Source organism: Acanthisitta chloris, unplaced genomic scaffold, assembly GCF_000695815.1.
Source record: "Acanthisitta chloris isolate BGI_N310 unplaced genomic scaffold, ASM69581v1 scaffold16721, whole genome shotgun sequence".
NCBI classification, from domain to species: domain Eukaryota; kingdom Metazoa; phylum Chordata; class Aves; order Passeriformes; family Acanthisittidae; genus Acanthisitta; species Acanthisitta chloris.
Window position 1 is genome coordinate 2,427 of NW_008655607.1, and position 24,978 is coordinate 27,404.

The 24,978-nt window shown below is 40.3% G+C and overlaps 1 protein-coding gene across 1 annotated transcript; it reads left to right on the plus strand.

Moving 5' to 3' along the window:
* Positions 1-1,423: 1,423 nt before the first annotated feature.
* Positions 1,424-24,526, plus strand: CIB2 (calcium and integrin binding family member 2). The gene is made up of 5 exons (XM_009083986.1): positions 1,424-1,458; positions 11,030-11,141; positions 17,712-17,859; positions 17,951-18,146; positions 24,111-24,526. Exons 2-5 carry the CDS (start codon positions 11,052-11,054, stop codon positions 24,130-24,132), a joined length of 456 nt encoding a protein of 151 aa, XP_009082234.1. The 5' UTR covers positions 1,424-1,458; positions 11,030-11,051; the 3' UTR covers positions 24,133-24,526.
* The last annotated feature ends 452 nt before the right edge of the window (positions 24,527-24,978 follow it).

Sequence of the window (24,978 nt, forward strand, 5' to 3'; positions counted from 1 at the left end):
TGGAATTCACAAAGACTTAACCAGCTGGCTCCTGTTTCACTTAGTGCAGTTCCGGACGATGTGACATCAGTGTCAGCAGCTCACGAGGTGCTTCCCCCGGTGCCTTGTAATGCTATTCTGCTACACAATCCGCTGCAGGAAGAGCTGCTGCTCCTGCCACTTCATATGGAGGAGAACAAGCAAACTCAATAATTGATGGCGTGCGGGGCTGATAGCGTGCGGGACACCTGAGACAGGCCGTGGGACTGCTGCCGCTGGCTGAGGCCACCTGCTCTTCCTCTCCTTGGAAGAAGCAGGCATTTAGCCAGAAAGATTCTCAGCTTGGGAGGGAAAAGCTTTCTCACTGATTGACTGAAGAGCAGGATTGGGAGAGTCAAACTAGTTGCATATACTCTTAAGTATGAGTTATCATGTGTGATACTGTTATCTTCTCCCTAACTGATTTAAAAAGATGCTGTTTTCTAATATGTTTACATTAAAGGAGGAAAACTACTAAGAGCTGAATTCTTAGGCCTTGCCACGTCGCATGGGCCTGTGAGATAGGTGGATGATGAGGAAGATTTTCTGTTTTGGTCGTTGTTCTTTGTTTACCCTCATGAGTGAGGTCTAAGACAAAAAGTTGTATATTCTCTGAATTTATTGTCTGAATTATGTTCTCAACTGATTATCAAATATTTCATTGCCACCGGTGCTCCTAGTCTTGGATGCCGGGCAGAATTTCCCTTAAATATCTTTAGATAAGATAGTGGAGATTTTTGTTAATGGAATGGAACTGATTATCGTATTTCCTCACAGCACCTGACATTATGACTTGTGACAGATGTAGGAATGCATGAGATGCAATCTGTTTCACTGCTGCTATTACGGTTGTTTGAAGTGTGTGAATTCTTGTAGTATAACACAGATGTTCATCAAGTGAGTTAAACCAGTGTCAATTCAGTCCCACAACAGAGCCATTTAGAATGCACAGTACAAAGTAATTTCTAGCAAAAGGAGTTAATAGCTAATAAATAAGTACATCATGTCTAGTATTAAAACAGTTGTCTCTAGTAAAGGAGTATTGCAAGTTAGAAGACATTTTCTTCATCTCTTTGTTGTTTATTGAATGTTTTTGGCCTATACCTTTCTCCATTTAGTTTTGCTTCTGGTCTGGTCATTCCACATTGGAGATGTATTTCAACAAGCTGGGTTTTTTTCTCCTGGAATTTCATACTAGCAATACATATCTTACTGGTAGTCTTGTTCTTAGGGTATTTCCGGTATTTTATAGCGTATATTGCTTTCTGAGTCAAAGGTACATGAATGGCACCTTTCGTGTTTTTTTCTGCAAGATCTGAGTTTCCTTCAAAACGGTTGGAAAATAATTCTTTGCAGGTGTTTTCACTATTCCTATAGTACAATGACACATTTTGTTTTTTAACAGGATTGCACATTCTTCACTCGGAAAGAAATCCTTCGGTAAGTAAATTGTATTAAATCTCTTCTTTGTGATTCATATGGAGGGGACTGAATTTTTTTCTGACTTGTGAGGAACCAAATAAAGGCAGTTATTTTGCATGAGTGAATGGGTATGGGATTGGATTTAAGATACACTTATAACATGTAATTGTTATAAGGAGACTGATGGTGATTAGCTTAGGGTCAGTATCATAGACTTTTCTAGGGATGAGCTAGTGACTTTTTATGGAAGAGATTCAGTACAGTTTTTGGTGTGGACTTAAGCATGAGGAGAACTGGTGGAATTTAAACTGCAGAGCGTCGAGAATGTTTCAGTACTATCCCTATGTAAAGTCAGAAGGATTGAGATCACTGTTTGCAATGGAAGGGCCTTGGGTTTTATTTAGTAGCAATGGATTGGGCCAAACTGAGGTAATTTCTGCCTATGTGTATGCTGACTTCTTGCCCTGGATCTTGCCATGGATTCTCGACCTTCAAACCATTCAGGTTAAGGATATGTAAAAGTATGACACAGATCGTGTCCTGTCAATACATCTGTTGTTTTTCCTGAGGACTTTTGCCCTGTTCTGGGGAGATAATTAATCTGTGGTGTGTATCTAGACCTAGGAACTCATAATGCTTCAGGATTCTCAGATTTGAATAATTTAGCAGATGTAAGAAACTTTGTTTTCATAAACATTGGGAACAGCTTTGATATAAAAAATAGACATGGTCTCTGAGAGAAATGTTATTTGCCTCTGCTGTGATGCTGTAAACCTCAATAAGACTGATGCTCAGTGAGTCTGTCAAGGCAAAAAAACTGATGGCATTTACTTTGAGTGGAGTGTTTTATTTTTTGCTGGTATTTCAGCATGCCTTGTTCTCATTGCTCATGGAGAAGTGATGCACTCCTCAGCAGTCACAACATCTGAGACCACTATGCAGGAAGAACATTGCAGTACCACTACATAAGACAGGATGTAATTTGGTCCAGGTGCCTCTTACATAATTATTGCAGTTTAAAATTCAGTCACATGGTTGGAGTACATTTTCGTGAAGCATGGTGGTGTGACTGAATGAGTCAGAATGTGTGTGCAGTAAGTGAGTCTTTATTTAAGATGGTTGATTTTGGGAAGTGCTTATCACAACTAAGAGAGTGGGCCTAGGGCAAAAATATGTTAAAGAATGTTGGGTATTGTAGATATATTATCGCTGGCTCAAAGCATGATCTAAAATACTTACAGCACAGCTGACAAAGTTTTGGAGCTGTTACTGTTTGCACGGGTGGTGTGAGGGCTTTGAGAACATGCCCCAGGTTTCTTAAGGATACTGTGAAAAGGAGACCAGTGTTCGTAACTTCAGGACACAACTGTGCTGTGTGGAAAGATGCCAGAACACTCTGGGAGACAATGATAATACATGCTCAGAGGCAGCCAGTGAATCTTCCTTTGAGTGGCAGCTCTTTCAAGTCAGAGAAAAGAAGCAGGTGCAACACATCTTTATTTTGGTAATGGCTTTTACACATTCTTGTTTGTGTTAGTCCTCTTGTGTAAGTGTGCTATAACCTTTTGGTTAAGGTAATACTGCACTTGGAAAATGGGTGAGAATGGTAAGAAACATCAAGATGAGGAGAGTTGCAGACACTATGAAGATCAAGATTAGCTTTTTCAACGGTGCTCAATATATTAGAGAAATTATTAGATTCAAAATGAGCAAAAGGAAATTCACATAAGTGCTAAGAACTGAGAAAAATGTGCAAGTGCAGAATGCAATGTAAAAAAAAAAAACGGGGTAGGGCATTAATGATCTAAGCAAATTAGCATAATTTTAGCAAACAAACACACACCCCCTTGGATGCATTATGGTCATCACTGTTTATAAAATATGAGAATTTAATTCCAGTCAGCAGTGTTAGGACCTCAGTAGGAATAGACTGTCTAGTTTTGGGCATTGCGATTCAAAAGAGATTTGTTTTACTGGAAAACATCTGTAGGGAGAAACAGGATTAAGAAGAAAAAAGTGACACGTGAAGAAAGGTTGGAAAAACACTTTATTCATAGCAATGAATCTGTTTGTATAATGTATACAATACTCCTCTCTCGTGATTGTTAATGTGAACAAATGGTTGAGTTGTCTTACAAGGCAGTATTTCTCTTCCTTTGTTTCGTAAATCTGATTTTCCTAGCAGACAGCTTTTACTCCAGTAATAATACTTGTCTGCTAGCCAGCCCATCTATTTCTATTTCTCCCTGTGGACTAGTACAATTTGGCAAATACCTAGGCACTCAAGTGCAGGTGTTCTTGGATGTCTGTCCGAGCCAAAAAGCACAAAATTTTTAAAATAAGTTGTGTTGCCTGAGGCTAACTTAACATAGCTAGGCAGTTGCTGGGGGAATATGGTACTAAATTACTGAACTGGGCACCATCTGGAAAGTCAGCAAACCTTTGAACCTCTTTGGAGAAGAAAATTAGTAATTCTGTTGCATTCTCTGCTCTGCCTTTTTCCTGGCATGTTTTGATGAGTGAAAGGTGAGGTGCAGAGGAGCCCTTCTAGCCACTCCAGCTATGTGCTGCATTTTAAATCTGAAACCTGCCTGAGAGTTAAATACTGGTTTCCTTCAAGTGTCTGGAAAGCCTTCCTTATAAGGGAGCAAATGCAGCAAACTGCTCAAGATTTAGCTCCCTGTGGAGCAAGTTGTTGTGCAGATGGAGGGTGAGGTCAAAACACATCTCCTGATTTTCTAACACATCACGTCTCTCAAAAAGTTCGGGGTTTGTATGCAGAAAAGGGAAACACCTGTGATGCCAGCGTTGGTAAAAAAACCTGTCTGCCAGAAGAATCTAGTTTGAGGGAACTCATACTCTTGCGAATCTTCCTGAGTTTAAGGCAAGAAGCTACATACAGGAAGAACATATATCCTGAAGCTGCTATTGATCTTCTTTTTAATTAGGTTTCTATTCTTATTGTTAATAATGTTTCTGTATCTACGTGAATGAGAAAAAAATGCTTCTAGACAGTTCCTGCATCTCTGTACCATAAAACTTTCCTTTGTTATATTTTACTCAGATGGCACCTGCCTTGCTAAGGCTCGTGTGAAGACAAAGTCATTGTCAGTGTTGGTCTGTATGGAATTTGGAGTACAGTCTCCCAGTAGAGGAGGGATATGGAGCTGCTGCAGAGCCTGGCATGGGCCCATTATGGCAGTTAAGGGACTGGAGAATCTCTCATATGAGGAAAGGCTGGAAGAGCTAAGATCTGGAGGGTGCAAAGAGCACAAAGCCTTGTGACTGGACAAGGCGCAGTGGGTACCAACCAAAGCACGGGAGTTCTATCTGAACATGAGGAAGCTCATTTTTCTTCCTTTTTTTTTTCTTTTTTCCCCCCTTCCCATGAGGATGACTGAGCACTGAAACAGGCTTCCCAGACAGGTTGTGGAATCTCCATCCTTGAAGATACTCAAAAGCCATCTGGACACGGTCCTGGGCAGCCTGTTCTAGGTGCCCCGGCTTGGCAGGGGGTTGGGCCAGTTGTTCTCCGGGAGTTCCTTGCAACCACAGTCGTTCTGTGGTTCTTTGAGTCACCAGCAGAAAAAAAGGCCTGTGAGCAGCAGTTTGAGTGGTGCTTCGAGGAAGGAAAAATATTATAAATGGCTTTTATCTATACTTTCTATACATCCTGTAGTTCTGGGAAGAGCAGAGTCTTCCTAAGTATGACTAGATCTTTTAGAATAAATTTATTATTATGCATTGTCTGCCAAAAACATTTCTTTTGATTTCTTTTTAATTTTACTGCAGATGATTTGGGAGCATATTTATCTAGTATTCTCTGGAATTAATTTGTACTTCTTCATTTTGCATTGCAGAGGTGAAAAAACACTTAATGTGTTAACTAAAAACCAGCAGAAAGCTCGTCTATCCACCTCTTCTCATCCTCTTGTCTGCCTCTTTATGAATCTGATTTCTGTGTCCAGTTACTGTCTTTTACTGCTGTAATGAAAATAACTTCAACTGGAAAGCATAAAAGGGAGAAGGCATATCAGTAACAGAATTCCTTCACCTTTCAGAAGTCCTTCTGCAGCTGTTCTGTTCAGCTCTGACATCTGGACAGGAGCCTAAAGCTTTCACTGTGGTGAATATACAAAAATGCAGCTGAATAGCAGCTGAGCATTTCGCTGGTCCTGCTGCTGGCACAGGTTATTCCTTCCATAGAGTCAGTCTCTGTTAAGGTCATGCCACAGGTTCTGTGACCTCCTTATGGGGCTGTCCATCAGCACTTGCTGCCTTGTTTCATTGCTCTAGTTAAGCCATTTTCTGTGAACATGCAGAACAATCTAGAATTTTCTCTTTGAGATGGTCTTGACTGTAAAGTGTTTGAATGCATTGCTGTTATTTAGGAACAATTAGGATATATCTTGCTGAATAAAAATGTTTTCCCCTTACAGCATAAATCAAGTGACTGTTCCTGTGAAGGCAAGACCAGAATTGGGGAGATGTTTATTGGTTTCTAAAGGCCACTTTAAAGCCTCTACTTATTTCTAATCAATGAGCCATTACAAGCTTTTATCTTTAGTTTTCAGCACTCCTCCAGTGTATAGTTCCTATTACAAAGGCAGCCCAGCCAGCTGTAATGTCACTACTTTTAATGGTGGAGATGTCTGTAGATACCAAGCCAAGGAAGAGCTGCTCTGTGTTTTAACACATGCACTGGTGACCTTGGTACAGTCAGACTGCCTTGCAAAGCTCAATAGCGAATTAAAACAGTTGCTGCAGGGTGTAAGCTTAAAAATCTCTCTTTTCAAAATGTCTAATGAGGTATAGCTAGAGGCACTGTTAGGAGTTTGGAGACATCCCAGTGAAGCTGTGTCCGGCAAACACCGGCACAGTGTCGCCCTTGCTGGCTCCAGGATGCTGCACCCTTGAGAAGTGGAAGCACCATGAGGAAGCTTTCTTGCCATGTAAAATACCCAAGTGGTAGAGTGAAAGGTAGTATTGGCCAAACATAGGCTGTGGGTGCAATACTGTCTTGTGTTTTTATTTCTGAACACAGCTTTCCTGGTTTCCACTGGCTGACTTTAAAACTACTGCTGCCTACAGGGCTAAGTTTCATACTGCCCTTAATGGATTAATTTAATAGAAAAATTAAACCCCCACTTTCTTGCACTGCTGTCGCAACTGCTTTGGTTGCCTCAAGGAGCTGACTGTGAAAACTTCTATATTTTCAAACACATGAGTTTCCTGCGCCTCACTGCAGATTCTGAAGTGTTGGTGCTTGTGCAAGGGATGTGAGTGGTTGATGGGCTTCAAATTTCTGCAAGGGCAGATCAGCAATCTGTGTTGAGACTGGATTAAAGTGGTACAGAATCACAGCCCTAATCCCTAAAGGTAGTACAGGAAGCTTAAACTTATACCTGCTGGGACAGAGCATTATCAGTAAATTAAATTTGCTGTTCAGTTTATCAGTACATTCTCTCCCACTCTCATTGGTGGTACTGCCAACTTCTCCCATGCAGGGTAAATAAGACATCCTGGTGACAGAGAGCACATCCAGCAATGCAGAAATGCTTCTGTGTGCATCCAGAAGAATCCTTTAAAGCAAATCCTTTAAAGCTTCAGGATCTGTAGTAGTCACTACTGCAAAGACAGTGAGGCTGCTTGCAGGTCTTGGTTTTCTGAATATCCATGAAGGTCTGTGTATGGTAATGGCAGCCTTTCCAAATCTGTGTGTGTTCAGACAGCACTGCAAAACCTTACATTGCTTCCCTGGCAAGACAGAAATGTTTCTAGGAGAGACAGTGAAAGCAGCTTTAGGTTGTATTCAGATATGCTTCTTGTGAGGGGATTGCTGAGTACAAAGCCTTTCCTCTCTAGGTCACAACTGCTCTGGTGTGTTCAGGTTATCTGAAGCGCCTTCTGCTTCTGCAAGAGCAGGAGAAATATTAGAGCCTTTACCAGAGGTTTTGTTTCTTTTCTATTTGCAGTTAGTAATTAATGTTATTGAGAGATGTGTCAGAATAGTCAGTAAACAGAGCAGCATTTGGGAAATGATTACTGAGTCTGACTCACAGGATTTGTCATAGTACACAGCACTACAAGTTGTAGTGCTGTATTGCATAAAAGCAGGAGGATTGTGGGTGTAAATAACCCTGATGTGTAATGATCTTTGTGTTCTGTGTGTTACAGAATAAATGATCAGAAATTGTTTCCTTGCCAAAAAGTAAGTACTCACCTGGTGTAACATAAATTATTCAAGTGAATAGAAGTGTTGCTGGCAGTCCTGCAGAAGGGACTGTTTCCCTTGTGATAGGTGGTTTTCTCAGAATCCTGCTAGGAGGCTGAGGTGGGTCTGTTATTTTTCCAGCCTGTTTTCTACAAAATCTGGCATTTTCATAGACTGGCATTCCAGTTTGTCATAAAACAGTGCACGATGTCCTAGAAGAACCTTCCAGCATAAAGATCTTCCGATGGGAAAAGGTGCAACCGTTGCTCGTTGGTTTTCTGTTGGACAGGTTTTTTTGTTTGATTTATTATACAGGATAATGGAGCAAGTGCAGCATACTCTGTTGGGTTTGGAACTGAAGGTGGAGAAATCTGTGATTATGTATTGCCCTAAAATCCAAATACTCTGTTATAAAAACCCCAAACAAACAGATTTTCTAGGCAAGAGTAACTTTTTATAAACATACACTACTGATCTTCATTATTAAAACAAAAGTAGCCTTTTTCACTGTGGTATTAGCTAATCATGCCATGTGATAAAACTATCACAAATAGAGTTGCAAGATCCTTGCAGACAGAAGCATGTGAAAGACTTTCATTGCTGTAATTTAGTCTGCAGGAGATAGATCACAGCCACCTCCTACAAACACATTTGGATGTTTTAGTTTGAAATCCACTCAGGTAGAAAGCTGTTATACCTACAGATCTTTGACCAATTTGGTGAACTACTAGAAGAATTGTTCGGGAGGAAAACAGGATATCAGAGCTGCCGTCAAATCTGCTGTTAATTACTTGCATATTTCTATGTCCAGCATCTGCCTTGCAGCTAATTCTAGCAGAGTCTAGTCTAGATTTGAGAATCTGGATCCTTCTTTCAGATGCTGAAGAATATGGATTAACTTCATGCAGCTGGGAGGGTTGTACCTTCTGTGGACAAGATGGTGAATTCTGTCAGCAAGAAATGACAGGTTTACTTTGCACTGACACTGCATAAATAGACAAACTTTTGTCCTGGGAAATGTCCTGGAAAATGCCACTAAGCAGCTGGTAAGAGCTGTGGCTGTCCTCTCTCTTTGTTCTTTCTCCCTCTAAGCCTCTGTCATTGAAACATGATTGTTGCTTCACAGCAAATGGATCTGGGACACAGCATCATGACCCACCATATGCCTTATAGGGTTTTTTCTTGGGTTAGAGTGATGCTGCTTGCTCACCTATGTATTGTTTCAAAATTTCTTACGGGATTTGATGAGCATCATAAGGAGGTTTAGTATTTCCATCAAAATAGCACTGAGTTCCAGATCAGCATGAGCCACAGTGGTGACAGTGATGTGCTTTTCTATGTATTCGTAGTGAGGACTTTGTCATTCTAGTGTTTGGTCTCCATTGTAGCACCAATGTGTTATTGGCAGTACTGAAGTAACTGCTGTTTGCAATGGAGAAATCAGTTGCTGGAGTAGGAAATGGCTATTGTATCTCAAATTACAGAGTGTTTATGCAATGTCAGGGTGAGCTGTGCTGAGGTGTGCTTAGATCAGTGAATATCCAGTTTGCAGTATGGCACAATATATTGCTGTGCAGAGAGCAGTTTGCTAAGATCCAGAGGAAACGTGTTCACGTGCTCTGTGTGACACATCATAATAATGAGAAAGGAGATGCCTGTAGATTATTTTCTCCTAGTTTTTGAAATTAATTCCCCATCTGAATCAGAAATGTCTCAGTTGCATGTGGGGCTGACTGAGGAGCTGCTGAGGCTAAAGCTGGAAAGATGAAGGGGTTGGTGACGCACTACTTCCTGTATTACTGGTTTGTTTATGTTCTGCTGTTTAAAACTTGGTAATTTCTATTTGTAATTGTTAGTACACCTAGTGAGCAGGCAGGATTTTTTGTTAAAAGGAAAGTAAGTCACAAAATACAGCTTTTTAATATATGGAAGTAGTACACGTGACCTAATGAGAGACCAGAATACTCTGTGTGAGTACACGAGACACGACTGAGTGATCACTTTCTGCTCGGAGCAGTTTATGAATTAGGTGTGCAAATAAACTTCCACATATGGGAGGAATTACAATTTATAGTACACGTTGTTTCCTGTGGTCAGCAACTACCTAATCTTTGTTCCTGTTCTTTTTACACATATGATATTCATACATACAGTCTTGGATTCTAGATACTTGTCCACTTGAATGAGATATTACTAGAATCAGTAAAATTAGAAAATATTTACTTACCAGACAATTTCTGTCTGTAATTTGTTTGAGAACTCAAAATTTGATATCCATTGGTGAGTTTGAATTGGGTACCAATTGTACTTGAAATGTTTCAATTCCTAGTTTGAGCATCCCAGGGAGAATAAATGTGCTAAGATAGTTTTAAAATTTACATCCTGCTTGATTTGAGGTTTTCTTCACTTAGGTCTCTTTTTTTCTGCTCCCTTTCAGACTGTGCTTTTGCATTCATTCAGTAAGATATTTGGAGACAGCAAATAAAGGGTGGGATCAACTCTTGTTAAGTTAGTTCAATTAACAATTTGAAGTAATGCTGTAGAAGCATTTGTGCAGTCTTTGCCCAGATTGTGGATAAGACTGAGACAGATTTTTTTGTAATTTACTAGTGGCCAGCTTCTAAACGTTTAGACACATCCATGTATTCCATGACCTTTGGCTCTTCCTTTTTCAGCTCTCTTCCAAAGCATAATTCTGTTAGCATGGTAAGCAAGCTTTAGAGAGCAGAACTGGGTTTATGAGTGTTCAGCTTGCATCTCTCTGTAAAATCATTTGTTTATTGCCTTTGAAATATGCTGGTTTGATGATTAAACTGTGCCAAGAGTGGAACAAAACTATGTGAGGCAGAATAAAGTAGAAATGGTCTGTGTGCTGCTGTCAGCCAGTGCTACAATTGTAAAACCGAGTCTGTGATGTTAATGAGGCACAGGTAGGCAGAGGGCTTTTTTAACTGAGAAGTGAGGTCTCCCAAGGGATCTGGTGTATGTAACATCAGAGTTGCATGTTGTTTGGCTTTTAAGTTCTTTGGGCCGTTAAACAACAACTTCTTGCAGCTCAGTCTGCACTAAGCTGTGATTCTGGGATATTCTCAGGGTGTTAGTACCTTGGTTCAGGCCTACTTCATCTGTGCAGTGCCTAAGTGTTAGGAACAAGTAGTATGAAACACTGCTTAGGGGATGTGTGGGTGTTGGTAGCAGTTAGGCTGGATACTGCATCAAAGCCCTCTGTTCAAAAAGATGGCAATTTGGTGGGCTCAGACTTGTGCACTAAAAACAGTAATTAGAGCTGCAAGACAAATTTGTATCTGGTTACTGTATGAATGGAATTGGTTATTTACCCTTGGTTATTGGCTGTTTGTTTCTGCTTGTTTACAGGTTGCATGGCCGATACTATGAGATGGCACCAAATGTTGTGCCCATGGACTATACAAGGGACCCTGATGTTAAACTACCTATGCAGCTCATAATAAACATGCCTGAGCTAAAGGTATCACTTCTGACTGCTTACAAACTGTATCTTGACTTACGTAGCTCATCTGCCAGATGTTTTGACAAGTGAGTTTGATGTCCTGAAGCAATGTGGCATGCCGAGGTCTTCCCCTTCCTATTACTGTTTAGGGGCAAAACCAGCCCCAGAAACTGAAAAATACTTAGGTGGCTCTCTCTGTTGCAGAGATAGTTGGGATAGATGTTGAAGGAAATTAATAGGAACTAAAATGAAATTTGGCAGTCTTTCTCCTTTGTGTATATTGAGACCAGTGGGATCTCTGTGGGAAGAGCTGGTTAGAAATCAGAAGCTCTTAACTCTGTATGTTGATGGGAAATTTGCTAGAGGTGTGCAGAGCATTGCTAATATAAAGGAAAGGTTTTCCCCTTTTTTCTCAACTGCCTGAACACAATAAGTATAGTTTTCTTAATTATCAGCGGGTTTCATTTTCATGGAGGCATTACCAATAGGAAGTGGAGAGCCAGTCCATGTACTTGGAAATGAGAGAAGCAGTAGGCATAAATCAATCAGAGCAAAAAAATACCGATACACTATTTGTTTTTATTCTTTTATCAGGTCAACAATTTACTATGATTTTAACAGGACAAATCTGGATTTTTAGCATTTACGTTTTGAACAGTTCATTGAATTATGTTGTGTTTGTTCTCATGGTCTATTTTTTTATGTATGCTAATTAGTCGATGTCTTTAGATTAGTAAAATGTAGAAACAACTATTTGTTCAATTTGATAGTTGCATGAAGCATCATTAAGCTTTTGTCGTGGTTTAACCCCAGCAGCAGCCAAGAACCAGCAGCCACTCACACACTCCCCCACCGATGGGATGGGGGACAATCAGAAGGGTAAAAACTAGCAAAGCTCATGGGTTGAGATAAAGACAGTTTAATAGAGAAAGCAAAAGCTGCACTCACAAGCAAAGCAAAGCAAGGAATTAACTGGATGATGTCTCCAGGGTAAAGGAACTTGAATTTATGAAAATAGCAGGACAAATTCAGTGTTGAATTTTATACAAATTCTCTCCCAAGTATCATAAGTCTGCAGAAGAACCTTAGAAATATTGCTGTCAAAGCACTGATTTTATTTCAGGAATGCTGGCAGCTCACAGAGAAATGTTCTTTCAATAGCTAGTGAGCTTGTTTCTAGTAAAATATCATCAAGAGGAGACTAGACCTTATTCTATAATTCTTTCAAAGCATTGGCCCTAAAAGATATCAAAATGCTGTGTAAGATCTCAGTTATAAATGGGGACCAAGCTTGGCTGTGAAGCATCTTGTGATTACCTGTGCAGGTGGGGGTGAGGGAAGGACAGTCTTTCCCCAAGGGTTCATTTTTCAAGCAATCTAGGTGGTAATTCTAGCTCTTACATGAAAAAACATCTTTAACCTTTGCAACTTGACCAGACTGCCAAAGGAATCATTGCAGTGTTTGTTTTCTTCAGTAAATATTCATCAAGGTGAAGGCAAAGACAACATTTAAATCTAAAAATAGAAATAAATGAACTAAATGTCTATTGAATTCTAATAAAATTACTGCTAATTTCAATGCACCTGGCTTTTTTCATATACACATTACCTTTCTAGTTACTGGCAACATTGAGCTCAATACCACTGCAGATTCTAACAAATGGATAGAATCAATAATGCACTTTTCTAATTTAGATTCTTCTACTACAAAGAAAGATCTTTACCTCATACTTTAATTTTTTGAGCCAGGATTTTTGTGTTTCAAGGAAAAAGAAATGCTGGTGGTCACTCACTTTAATTGGTAATGAATTATTCACTAACTCATGATTCTTGAAAGTCAGGACAAGAAATAAATAAATAAACAAGGAGCAGATACTTAAAGTTGATTAGGTCTACCATTACACTGAAGTTAACAGCTACTTCATCAGTTTCGTTGTTGTCTCTGTTCTCTAATTTTGACAATCTTGGTAGCACAGGCAGCAGTCTAATAAATCACCTTCAGGGCATCTGGGCACCTGTGAGATTGCTGCAATTAATATTGCAAAGTTGTAGTCATGATCTGGGCTATTCAGTGTGAGACCGTGGAGAAAGTAGAAGTGACACTATTTCAAAACAAAGCTGATGTCGCTCACATTATCCCTGTCATTCCCACAGGGATATTGACCCTCTCAATCCCAGGAACGCAGCCTGGTGACAGAAATCATATATGGTTTGTAGCCGTGGGTGAGGGGGCCAAACACACGTCCCTAGTTGTCCGAACCCTCGCGTCAGCGCGGCCTTGTCTGGGTATGGCTGCGTGGAGCAATCCTTGTGTCAGGAGCTGCTCAGGACGGGGCTTCCCGGGGAGGAACCCTCTTGCTTTCACTCCCTTGACGCTCTGGTGCTTTCTGGTTTTTGGCTCGTGCAATAACTTCATTGATCCTCGTAGGCCTTGTCATTAGCTGCAGGAGGGAGTAAGGTAGTTCATAAATCCACACCCTTCCAAAACAGAATGGGCAACAGGCCCAGGAGTCAGCCAGGAGGAAGGAAGAACACGTAGGGAACAGTGAGTTCATCACACATTTCAGAACTAGTATTATCATCCCGTTTTGGTAAGCCATTTTTATGTTAACGTTTGTCTGATAACAGTTCATTTCTGGCTTTTTTTGGAGGACTGACTCCTGAAATTTGTGAAAGGTTAGCTTTTGGTCAGTGCTGAACAATTCCTGATTAAAGCATCCAATGGGATTCTGACTCTCAGTAGTCTGCAAAGCAGACTGCTTTGTGCATCCTGGATTTGTGTATTCTGTGAAGACAGTGGGGACTTATATTCAGATGCAAAAGAGAAAATGATCACTGTTGTTTCTGTGAATGTAAAACTCAGAAGCATTTTGTAATGACTCTCCAGCATCTCAAGCTCAAATATCTTAGACCTTAGACCTTTACTTGCAACCTCCTTTTTCGGAAATGCAGTCAGCTTGTGGGAATAGGATAGAGTGCTTGGAATTAATTCATCGCGCTACAAAACAGACAGGGCAAAAGGCCACCACAGTGCTTTCCTAGAGCCTGTGATGGAAACTAGAGGACAGAGGAACATAACAAGTGTCTTGGTAAGATTTTGCTGCAGTCGCAGGAATAAAGCCTGTAATAGTTTGTCAGCAAACTAATGGTTATAATTTACTGTATGGTGTTCTAGGTCTGTATGTTGGAATAGATGCCACATGGCATTCAAAAATGTACAGAAACACAATTCTCTCACCAGAAGAAGTGATCACTACAAAGACAGGATGGCACATCTAGGAGGTTTATGTCAAGCCACTACAGCAATGGTATCAATTTGTGGAACAGCAGGTTTTTTTCAGTTGTAATTTTCTTTATTGTTTCTGTCTCCCCTCTCATTTTTATTGTGAGAGTACAGAAAAAGCTTTTTACCAAAGCAAATGTAAGTTTCTAGTTTTAAAAGGATTTTTTTAAACAATTAGTGCTTAAGGGAAAGCAATCTAGGAAGGAACAGTATCATTTTCCCCTTTACTCCCTTTCTCTGTGGCTTTTCCTTTAAGTATGATGGAACCTTAATCTGTGCTCTTTAGAGTAGAGGTAATGAAATTACAGAAAGGATGTGAAAAGTATCTGTGAAGGTAAGCTAATACTTTCCATTGTGTAAGCCACAGATATACTGCCCGAAGACAGATAATATGAGAAAGTTAAAGAAAAGAAATCAATATGAGGAAAGATTTTATTTTTTAGTTAGGTTTTAGAGACTCATTTGGCAAAGAGTTGCTTAAGAAGTATGCTCAGGTCCATTTAATTCATTCTTAATTCATGTGTATTTTCAAGATCTCTGATATGCCAAATAGATAACTCACCTTACGCAAGTGCAGTATGCATATTGAGTCAGTGAGATCCTGCCTAGCATTTCTAATGCACAGAGCCCCAGGTTTGATAGGTGCTGCTGATAGTAATATTTGCATCTGTGTTCTCCCCTGTTTGTTACCCAATGCTGCCTCTAAGATGTCTGTTTGCAGCTGTTGCCATGACACTTGGTTCCGATGAGGTTTGTCCCAAAGAACGCTATATAGTATTTAGAAATAAAAAATAGTTATTTTAACGTGCTTTGGCATCCATTCTGATGTTTAGGATTCTGTAATATTAAACATTTAACAGATACACCTTTCTTGTGTGTGTGCTTTTAGGAAGAAAGTAAGCTTTTTCATAGGTTTCAGCACAAATGGAACTTACTTTGACTTAGTAAATTGGTGATTGGAAACAACAGACACACACTGCGTGTCTGTATGTGTATACCACAAACAGGCACATTTCCAGGCTTTCAGGTCAGATACTTTAGCCTTAGCAGTAGCCACAGATGTGCACCTGCCATCCCTGCACGTCATGCGTGTGGCATGAGCGATCATTACGTATGCTTTCACAATGAGTTTCTCTCGGCCATCTGCCTAGTTCTGGGGTGTTGTTTTTCATTCTGAGACTCTGTAGAGCTGTGACCCTTTTGCTTTTTGAGGCTGCTGTCTTTTTTTTTTTCAGGAATTCTTCTTTTCTACTCTAATTTTATTTGACCTGGTTTTGTCTTCAGCTGAATAGTGAGCTCGGCCTTATGTCTGCAGCTCAGAGCACAGTGAGCTTGTTAATCTCTTACCCTTTGAAATCTGTAGGCATGCTCGCTGTTGTGGAATGACTCCAGTCATCAAACCCTGCAGGAGAATTTGTGTTCAGTATTGACTACTTTAATGGGCTGTCATTTGAGCCTGTGTCTCTGTGGTCCCTACTTCACCTATCCATTAAGACAGCCTTGGTCCTGGCCATTATCGCAGCCAGAAGGACTGGAGAGAGCTTGGCATTTAGTATTGAATTTTGAATCATAGTATTGTTTAGGTTGAAAAAGATTATCAAGTCCAGCCTTTAACCCAGCACTGCCAAAGCCCACCACTAAACTATGTCCTCAAGTGCCATATCTACATGACTTTTAAATATCTCTAGGGATGTAGACTCCACCACTTTCCTGGACAGCCTGTTCCAGGGCTCGACAACCCCTTCGGTTAAGAAATTTTTCCTACTATCAGGTCTGAACCTCTCCTGGTGAGGTTAAGGTCCTGGTTAAGCCTGTTTCCTCTCATCTTGTTGCTTGTCACCTGAGAGAAGAGATTGATCCCCACCTCACTTCAGCCTCCTTTCATGTAGTTGTAGAGAATGATAAGGTCTCCCTTGAGCCTTGTTTTCTCCAGGCTGACCCTCAGCTGCTCCTCATCAGACTTGTGCTCCATTGCCCTTCCCTTGGCACGTGAATTATCCAGAAAGCATTCAAGTAAACTGAAAAGTGACATTTTCTGGTCATTTTCCTCTCAAATATAGCTGGTTTTTGAAATTCCGTTTAAAATAATTTGATGCTTTATGAATACCTGTTACATAACTAAACTTACAGGGGGAAAAAAAAAGAAGCTAAATGGTTATAAGATTCAGCTTCTGAGCTTTCACAATACTGCTTCTTTTAAAGCCCAACAAAATGCTGCATACATATTAAAACTAGTGAACAGGACATGCCACCACTGAATCTGTTTACATTTATGGGAGATCCATATGTTAGCCTGTCTCTTGGCTTCACATAAGATCTGTAGAGAAGCTTTGATGAGATGTTGCTCACAACCCAGGTGATATTTGTCTTTTATTCCTATTCAGCTGAATTGAATTGATTTTCCCAGTTTTACAGATATAGCTACAAATTAATTTTGGGGTTTTCTATAGTTGTGAGAAAGATACTGGTTTGTTACTATAAAAACATTTGGTTTGGACTACAGAGTAATAAAGCAGCTTTTCTTATTCTTGCTTGTGTGTTTATGGGATCAGTGTCTTCTTCTGGGGTGCTAGAAGAGGGTTTCAGGATCATCTCCTGTGGAGTCTAAATTTCATTCAAATCTCTAGAATTTATAGTCAGTCTGACCACAGGTTGGACACCAATGTGTGTCAGAGTGAAAATAAAAGGCTTTTCTGCAAGATTCTGCTGGGATGTGACTCTCCATGCTTAATGAACAGACATGGTCTGGTTGATGGTTTATTGATGATTCTGCATCAGTCAGGTGTGCAATGCAGACACATACTTTTGAAAGTGGTTTCATAAATACAGTTTGTTCTTCCAGTCTTCAGTCAGGGGCCACCAGAAGGCCTAAAGACCCTGTTTGTTACCTTGGCTTCCTCCCTTGGTCTCTGTTTCCTTCCCCTCCTGCCATTACCTGTTTCTATGTGCCAGCTACTTCATGTAGGAGCTGTTACCCTCCTGACCGTGTCAGTCTGACACCCAGTCAAGAACCTGTTACATGCGAATGATCTTCAGACTCTTTGTGCCTTTACTCGAAGATTTGTAAGGCAGTTTAGAGAAAAAGAAAACCTGTGTGAGAAGCAGTACTGTGCAGCAAGCATGGTCTGCTGACACTTCCTGCTAAAGCACACTAATGTAGTTTCTTGGATGCATTTGGGGAAAAAAGATAGAAGTTGTTTTCGCAGAGCCAACCATGGAATTGAGTGCTCAATGTCAGGGAGTCTGCAGGGCTTTTAATCTTCCAAATACTAATATATATATATGTATATATATGGTTTTCACAGGAGAATCCCTTCAAAGAAAGGATTGTGTCATCCTTCTCAGAAGATGGAGAGGGGAGCCTCAGCTTCAATGATTTTGTGGATATGTTCTCCGTGCTCAGTGAAATGGCTCCCAGAGAGCTTAAAGCAATCTATGCCTTTAAGATCTATGGTACTGTATGGAGATGCTCTGGTATGCTTTTTTTGCTTGAAGTAAATGAGTATGAGAGTTGTTGGTGATCTTTGCTTCTTTTATTGTTTAGATTTTAACACAGATAACTTCATTTGTAAATCAGATTTGGAACAAACCCTCAATAAGCTGACCCGAGAAGAGCTAACAGCAGAGGAAATCACTCTGGTTTGCGAGAAGGTGATAGAAGAAGCTGACATGGATGGTGATGGGAAACTAGGATTTGCAGATTTTGAAAACATGATTTCCAAAGCACCAGACTTTCTCAGGTATTATTTTATGAAAAAGTGAGCCTCTTGCATACTTTCAGGTACATTTTTTAGGCTATCACTGTGTAGTGCAATACCAGAAATGTAAGACAGAAGTATTTTACTAGAGAGTTGACTAGGGAATGACTTTTTACCCTAACCCAATTTACTTTTCTGGAGTATATTCCAGTTCTCTCCTAACTCAAAGACTAAGCTCAGTGACTTTTAATTATCTCCTTTTCCCCCCCATTCCTGTTTGTTTGTGTGTTTTTTTCAGGAAAATATTTTGATCTATTATAAGCTCAATTTCATATATTTCTTAAGCCTATAGCAAGGATCCATGCTGTCTGGGTAGGATTGTGTGTAAATATTGTATACATGTTACAAATATACATGGAAACATTGATCTTTTGGGCTAAGAAGGTGAGAGCATCTTTAATGCTAATGTTATTTAAGAACCTGTAAGTGTCCTGCAGAATATGGACCAGTTTATTTCTTTCATAAATGAAATTTCTAAGGAAAGACATTAAAACAATGTGATTCTGCGATAAAGCATGAGCACTATTCCTGTGAACCTGGAAAAACATCAGCTTCCTGAGAGGAGATACGGCCAAGTTAGTTGAATGTCTTTTATGCATACCAAGCATTCCTTGACTCATCAAGTGTATCAAAGGAAACCCTTTTAGAACAAGATACATATCATCATTACAGTGAGGCTCAGGTATTCTAGCACTTTGTTTACATACATTTCCAGCTAAGAAAACCTTTTCTTTATCCTGCTGTTTGTATGGAAGCTGCTGGGGTCAGGTAGCTTCCTTTAATCAGTCAAAAGGCTGTGCTGCACCTCCAGATCTGGTAAGGCATAGTGACCAAATGTGAAGCACTGAAGGCAGATCTGAAGGTTCAAGTTTCATTCCTGTGCCGTGTCTGACTTTACTGCTCTGTTGTAGAGGCTTGCAAACTGCTGACCGAGAATTCCAAGCTGAGGATGCTGTGCAGTCCAGTCATTTCCTGAGAGGAATGTTTGCCAGCATAGCCATTGGAATGACTGTCATGATTACTTTTCTTTTCCAAGTTTGGATGTTTCAGGAAGATGAGGAAATGAGTGGAAAGTTCCTGTGCCGTGTCTGACTTTACTGCTCTGTTGTAGAGGCTTGCAAACTGCTGACCGAGAATTCCAAGCTGAGGATGCTGTGCAGTCCAGTCATTTCCTGAGAGGAATGTTTGCCAGCATAGCCATTGGAATGACTGTCATGATTACTTTTCTTTTCCAAGTTTGGATGTTTCAGGAAGATGAGGAAATGAGTGGAAAGAACTGACTGCTGAGTATTCAACAGGGCAAGATGATGAGTAAAAAAAGGGTTGAAGTATGTTCAGAGCTTGTTATAGCTTAGGTAAGGTAGAGAGTACCAATAAAATCAAGGGACCAGGCTACTGAGTTTTGAAAGAGTGAGCATCCAGTTGCTCAGTTTAAACACATATACTTGGATCTGTGCTCGTGACATGGTGAACTCCATGCTGTCAAAATGTCTCCCTCATGGTGGTGTATATATTTAAGGCAGATGTTTTGGCATGCCTGGCTTCAAGAGAAATCTTAACTCCCCTCCCCTTTCAGGTTCGGGAGATAAGCTGGGTCACAGAATTCGTCTCTGAAGTCCTTAGGCTTAAGAGCTCCTGATGACATGAAAAAAGGGTTTCCTTCCACCTCTTAGCCAGAACAGTGGTTTAGAGCCTCTCACCAGCAGTTTCTATACGTATAGCAGCTTCTATATGGGTAACAGTGTAAAGAAGACTTAGATGGAAATAAATGTAAAGAAAATAGAATCCTCTCAAGATGCTGATGTTTGTCAGGGTTCAACAACATGTTTTTTAGCCGTTGAAACTACATTGCAAAATCAGAGTGTAATGGAAAATGTCTCAGAGCTGAGAAGAGAATGTGTAGGTTCTCTGATTTGGTTTCTTTTTCAGCCAGAGTTAACAGCTAAAGGAAAAGAAGGAGACAAGGTTATGAGACCACTTTTATCCAAACCAATTTGTATGGAAGGCTTGATACCTCTGCCTTATTGTGGTTTTCTGTTCATTTTACATTCTTAGTCATATTTTTCCTCTGTGCACTGTTGGAGTGGGATCCGGACCCGGAGTAACGATGAGTCTCAATATGAGTATGGTCGTTCTCCTTTATTCTTAGTGCTTACAAGATATATATAGATATTCACGCAGAGTACGCGAGCGCAGCGGATACATGATTGGTTTATTGCCCCGTCCCAGTGTCCAGGGCAAACTTATGATTGGAGCAAGCAGGTGTCTGTCCACATTCCAGGATGTTCTCAGGAATTCCAGGGAGCTTGTTGACACCAGACTCAGAGCAGAGCCAGCTCTGCCAGGCAGAGCTGGGTCCTTATCAGCAGTTCAAGGCTCGGTCACAGCTGCTGTAGGCCTTACACCACACTACAGCTGGGTTGTCAGCTTCAAGGAAATCATGTCCCTTTTCACAGAGCCATTCCTCCACAGTGCACTGCTTCACAGACTGACATATTTCTTAATACTGAACTTCGTGATCTGAGTCACTTGCTGTCATTTTTAAAATACAATGTAAATGTTGTATTCTAAAGCGAGGCAGTTATTTGACTTTGGGAATGGGATTCATGGAAGTTTAGTGCCACAATAGGTACATCTGACTGGGAACTGAAGCTAAACCAGTGCTCTCTGACAGTAGCCAGTGCCTGCTAGCATGTGACAGACTGTGTGACATGGGACAAGAGTGAATTCCTGCAGCTGATCCTCACTACAGAAAAAGCAGTTCCTGTTCATTGAGTTCAATTCTGCCATAAGTCTTGGACACATTGCCTATTCATTTAATGAAACAATACTTTCTTATATTTTTCTGAGTTGATCTCCAGCTCTATTCCTTGCCTCTCATTTTCCTCTTTTCTGAGTCTTCAGCTCTAATGCTTCTCTGAAGTGATAGCCACAGGCCATGCCCAGCTGGAGGGCAGGCAGGGCTGTGCAGCCTAACACGCAGCGTGCAGAGCACAGCTCGTGTCTGGGTAGCGGATCAACAACCTGCCAGGGGTAAATGTAGCCTCAGCTAGCTTCTCAATAGTGCAAAAATATAGCAAAACATGTTTTCACTTAAAATAAACTGTCCTTTTTGAAATCTTAAGCAGACATGGGAAAGTCCCAGCCCACCAATGTCCAGAGACAGGCATTGTTTCATTTGGTTCTGCATATCTCTACTTTCTGTGCCCAGCTGAATGCATTCCAGAATTTAAATTCAAGGAAGACTGAGAGTCTATTGATTTATACTTTTAGCTGCTCAGCAGCTGTGAAAATTGAACACCTAGGAACCAAAGCAATAGCCACATTGAAAATGATTGTCAGTGAGCAATTGGAGGTGCTGGATAGCTGCAGTTTTCAAGAGACTTTGCTGTGAAGCCATGGGCAGTCAATACTTCTGAATTTCTCATCCCAGAATACTATGCTGACACCTGGTATGTGATCCTCTTGAAAATGCTGAATGACTTACAAGACCCCAAATGATTTTTACTTGCAGTGAAGACTTCTTATTCTGCTTCCCATTGCAAAAGGAGGAAGTGTAGGACACAAGGTAGTTAGGTTTTACCCCCAGCTCTGCCGTTGCTTGAACAGGTGATTTCTGCTTTTATAATAGGAACTATCGAACTGCAAATGCTCATCCTCATTAACATGAGATTTGAAGTTACTGAAGAGTGTCTGCTATACCTTGTTTGTGGAAAACCTTTGAAGGCCAGGTTTTTATAACAATATGCACTCAGGTTTTGAAGCACTTCTTTTACACAGCTCTACATGTTGGGGCTTTTTTAAGCTGTCATATTATCATGCATATTTAACATATACAGCAGGCATTAATTTTGGCACCATGATCCAGGCTTTGAGCTGGTGTGAGCTAAAGTTCTCTGTAAAGTTCACTGTACATTTAGTGATTTTCCTTATCCCATCACTTGTCTCTCAAGCCTTTGCTTAATGACCCTGTGTAGGTTTATTCTCCTACAGACAGCCTTTGCAAGCTTTGTGGTCCTGTCAGGCAAAAGAAGATGCAGTAAAGTCTGTTGCTTGATTTGCACAACTGTCATTGAGGATTTTTTTCAGACAAGAAGAAAGCACTGTTAATCTTGGACCAGGGAAGAACAGGATTTGGCTGTTATCCCGGAAGCTTGAGTAAGCTGTAAATAATAGTGATAGTTGCTAGTTCAGAAAATTTGATCCCAGTGGGTTTATTGCACTCAACATTCTTACCATGAAGAAGCTGTTGTAGTTTAATGGAAGTATTAAAAATCTGAACTGGCATTAGCTAAGTGTTCTGTTCTGCAAGACTGGTTACGTTTTCCACAGGAAATTGTTCTATAAATCATCCTGGAAGTTTCAGCCTATTTGAATGCCCGAGGGTAAAGCATGCTATAACAATTTGAAATGGAGTTGGAGAAGAATATGGCATTAGTAATACCTGGGAGCTGCCAGAACTAGACAGAGAAATAGCAGATTAAACAAGATGTCATCAGAAATGCAGCATTTCTGGAACCTTTGTGGGCCTTTACCCATAGAACAGTTGGAGTCATGACTCTAATCTGACCTAAAGCTGAAGTAAAGGAAGCTCTCTTACAGGGAATGTGCATCTCATAAGACCTGTCCCAGCATGCAGATTAGTTAGTTCTTAAGGACTAAAATTAGAGCTAGTGACAAACTGACATGAGATGCTTAGCAAACAAAAAGTAGAAGGGAATAGTTTTTGCCAGTATTTTTCACAGAGTATTTCAGCTGCTTCGTAGTAAAAAGCTGAATCTTCAAAGGCCAAAATGACACTGATAAAAATTGTTTTTTTTCCCCAATAAATAGATTTCCAGTTAGGTGGATTTGGATAGATATTTTTTTAAGGAGTCATGCCTAAAATATTTTCACATGTGATGCTATGGATGCTTTAGTTCCTAGATATTGCCTATGTGGGAGTTAAATTTTGAAGAGTTTGGATTAATACGGGGCTCAAGACATTTCTTGAATTGTAAACAAGATGTTTATGTTTCTTTCTTTTTAAAAAAAGCCTTAGTCCCAATAAGCTCTTTGCATCACTGTCTGGTTTTTCTCACAGTACTTAGGCAAGTGTGCCAGGTTGCTACACAGCATCTTTCAGTGTCACCCAGACTGAATAAATTCCTAGATACAAAGTTCCTAGGGGCCACGGTGAATATAAAATTTTATCTCATCTAAATACATACCACAAGCTTCCTTCAGTGATTTTCTGATCCAAATCTAATAGCTGTAACTAAGAGTATTCTTTTGGTAAAAAAACACCCTAAAACTGTATATCCAGCACTCTTCAGCCTCTCAAATACTCCAAACCAGGTTTTCTTTCAGTGTAGGCAACAAAACTACAGAATTTACCTACAATAATACATAATAATCCCTTCTGATTTCAGTCAGTCAAGAAAGCAGCATACAGTTTATATTGCTGTGACATTGAACAGAGATTGCTGCCTAGAGACAGAGGTTTTGGCATGTCCTCTCTAAAGTCTTTCACTGTCCTGCTTAGATGCTCAGGAGCTCCTCTGAAAACTGGTGCCAGTAGTAAGGCATGCTGCTTGCCTGTATCACCTTGCAGATACAAAGAAGATAACAATCAGGATCTCTTTGTCCCAACAAAAGAAACAACAACTTTACCTGCCTGATTTTTCTTGCTTAGAAACCCAAAAGCTGTGCCACAGCAAAAGTACCTTTGGGAAACATCTAGCTTTGCTCTATAGCCAGGAAACAGGTCTGTTTACACAGGATGTAATCCAGTGCTGAGCTTGGCCCCTGAGTTAAAATTTTCAGAAGATGGAATTTTCTCACATAATGTCTAAATCTTCTCAGAGCATGAACGAAGAGAGTCAATTTCATTACACAGCACCTTTAAGGAAAATGTTGTGCATAATGACCAATGTGTTTATACCTCTTAATCTGTTTCTTTTGCAGTACTTTCCACATAAGAATCTGAAGATGTTTCTGTGAGCCAGTGTTGTCAGAAATGACTCGCCGGTCCAGCCTCACTGAAGGCACTCTGGGGGCTTTTGTCCTCTCATGGCCACTTCTTAGGGTGCAGCAGAAAGTACTGAAATAATTCTGGTCCACAGAGAGACAGAAGCATCATACGATCTACAGGATATTTGGATCAGTCACATTTTTATCTTCCCTACTGGCCAAGCACTCTGGCAGAGATGGTTGGTTGTTGGGTTGTGGTTTTTCTTTTCGCTCCCTCTCTTTTTTTAAACAGTCAGAATCAGAATAATGTTAAAAGTATTTCCACATAGTTTTTATATTTGTGAATATTTAATACTGCTCTTAAAAGTGCAAAAAAAAAAGAGATTTTGACAGAAAGATTAGCTTTGGTGCATTTTCCAAGAGTATTTGAAAGAAAGCACGGGCCTTAAATAATGAGATGCCTCTATCACTGTGTTGTACAGCTGGGGATCTTGCATGGAAATTATCTGAGGTGGAAGAACTGCAGTCAAGATCAAGCTGTGTTGAAGACAACCATAGCCCAGGTTTGCCTTTCGGCCGCTGAAGTGGCAGCTGCTGGGTTTGGTGCTTCCCTTCAACCAATATTTTTTGGATTGCTATGTCCTTACCAAACTTGAAATACTTGCCTTTTCTATGTGATAACTCTACACGTGATTCATTTCTTCCCAAGATAAACGTTAAAACTGTGTCCTTATTCTCAAAGGGGCTCCTGCATTTCACTCATTCTATGAGCTGATAATGTTGAATGGAAGAATATGATCATCTGTAACTCATAAAGAAGTTGAAGAAGCACAGAACTACTACTAAGGACATGAAAAGACAT

Bases quoted from the DNA above. Each gene is read 5' to 3' on its own strand.
- CIB2 (XM_009083986.1), top strand. From the start codon at position 11,052: ATGGCACCAAATGTTGTGCCCATGGACTATACAAGGGACCCTGATGTT. The intron at 11,142-17,711 runs GTATCACTTCTG...TGGTTTTCACAG, and splicing joins TAAACATGCCTGAGCTAAAG to GAGAATCCCTTCAAAGAAAG. The intron at 17,860-17,950 runs GTACTGTATGGA...TTTATTGTTTAG, and splicing joins CTATGCCTTTAAGATCTATG to ATTTTAACACAGATAACTTC.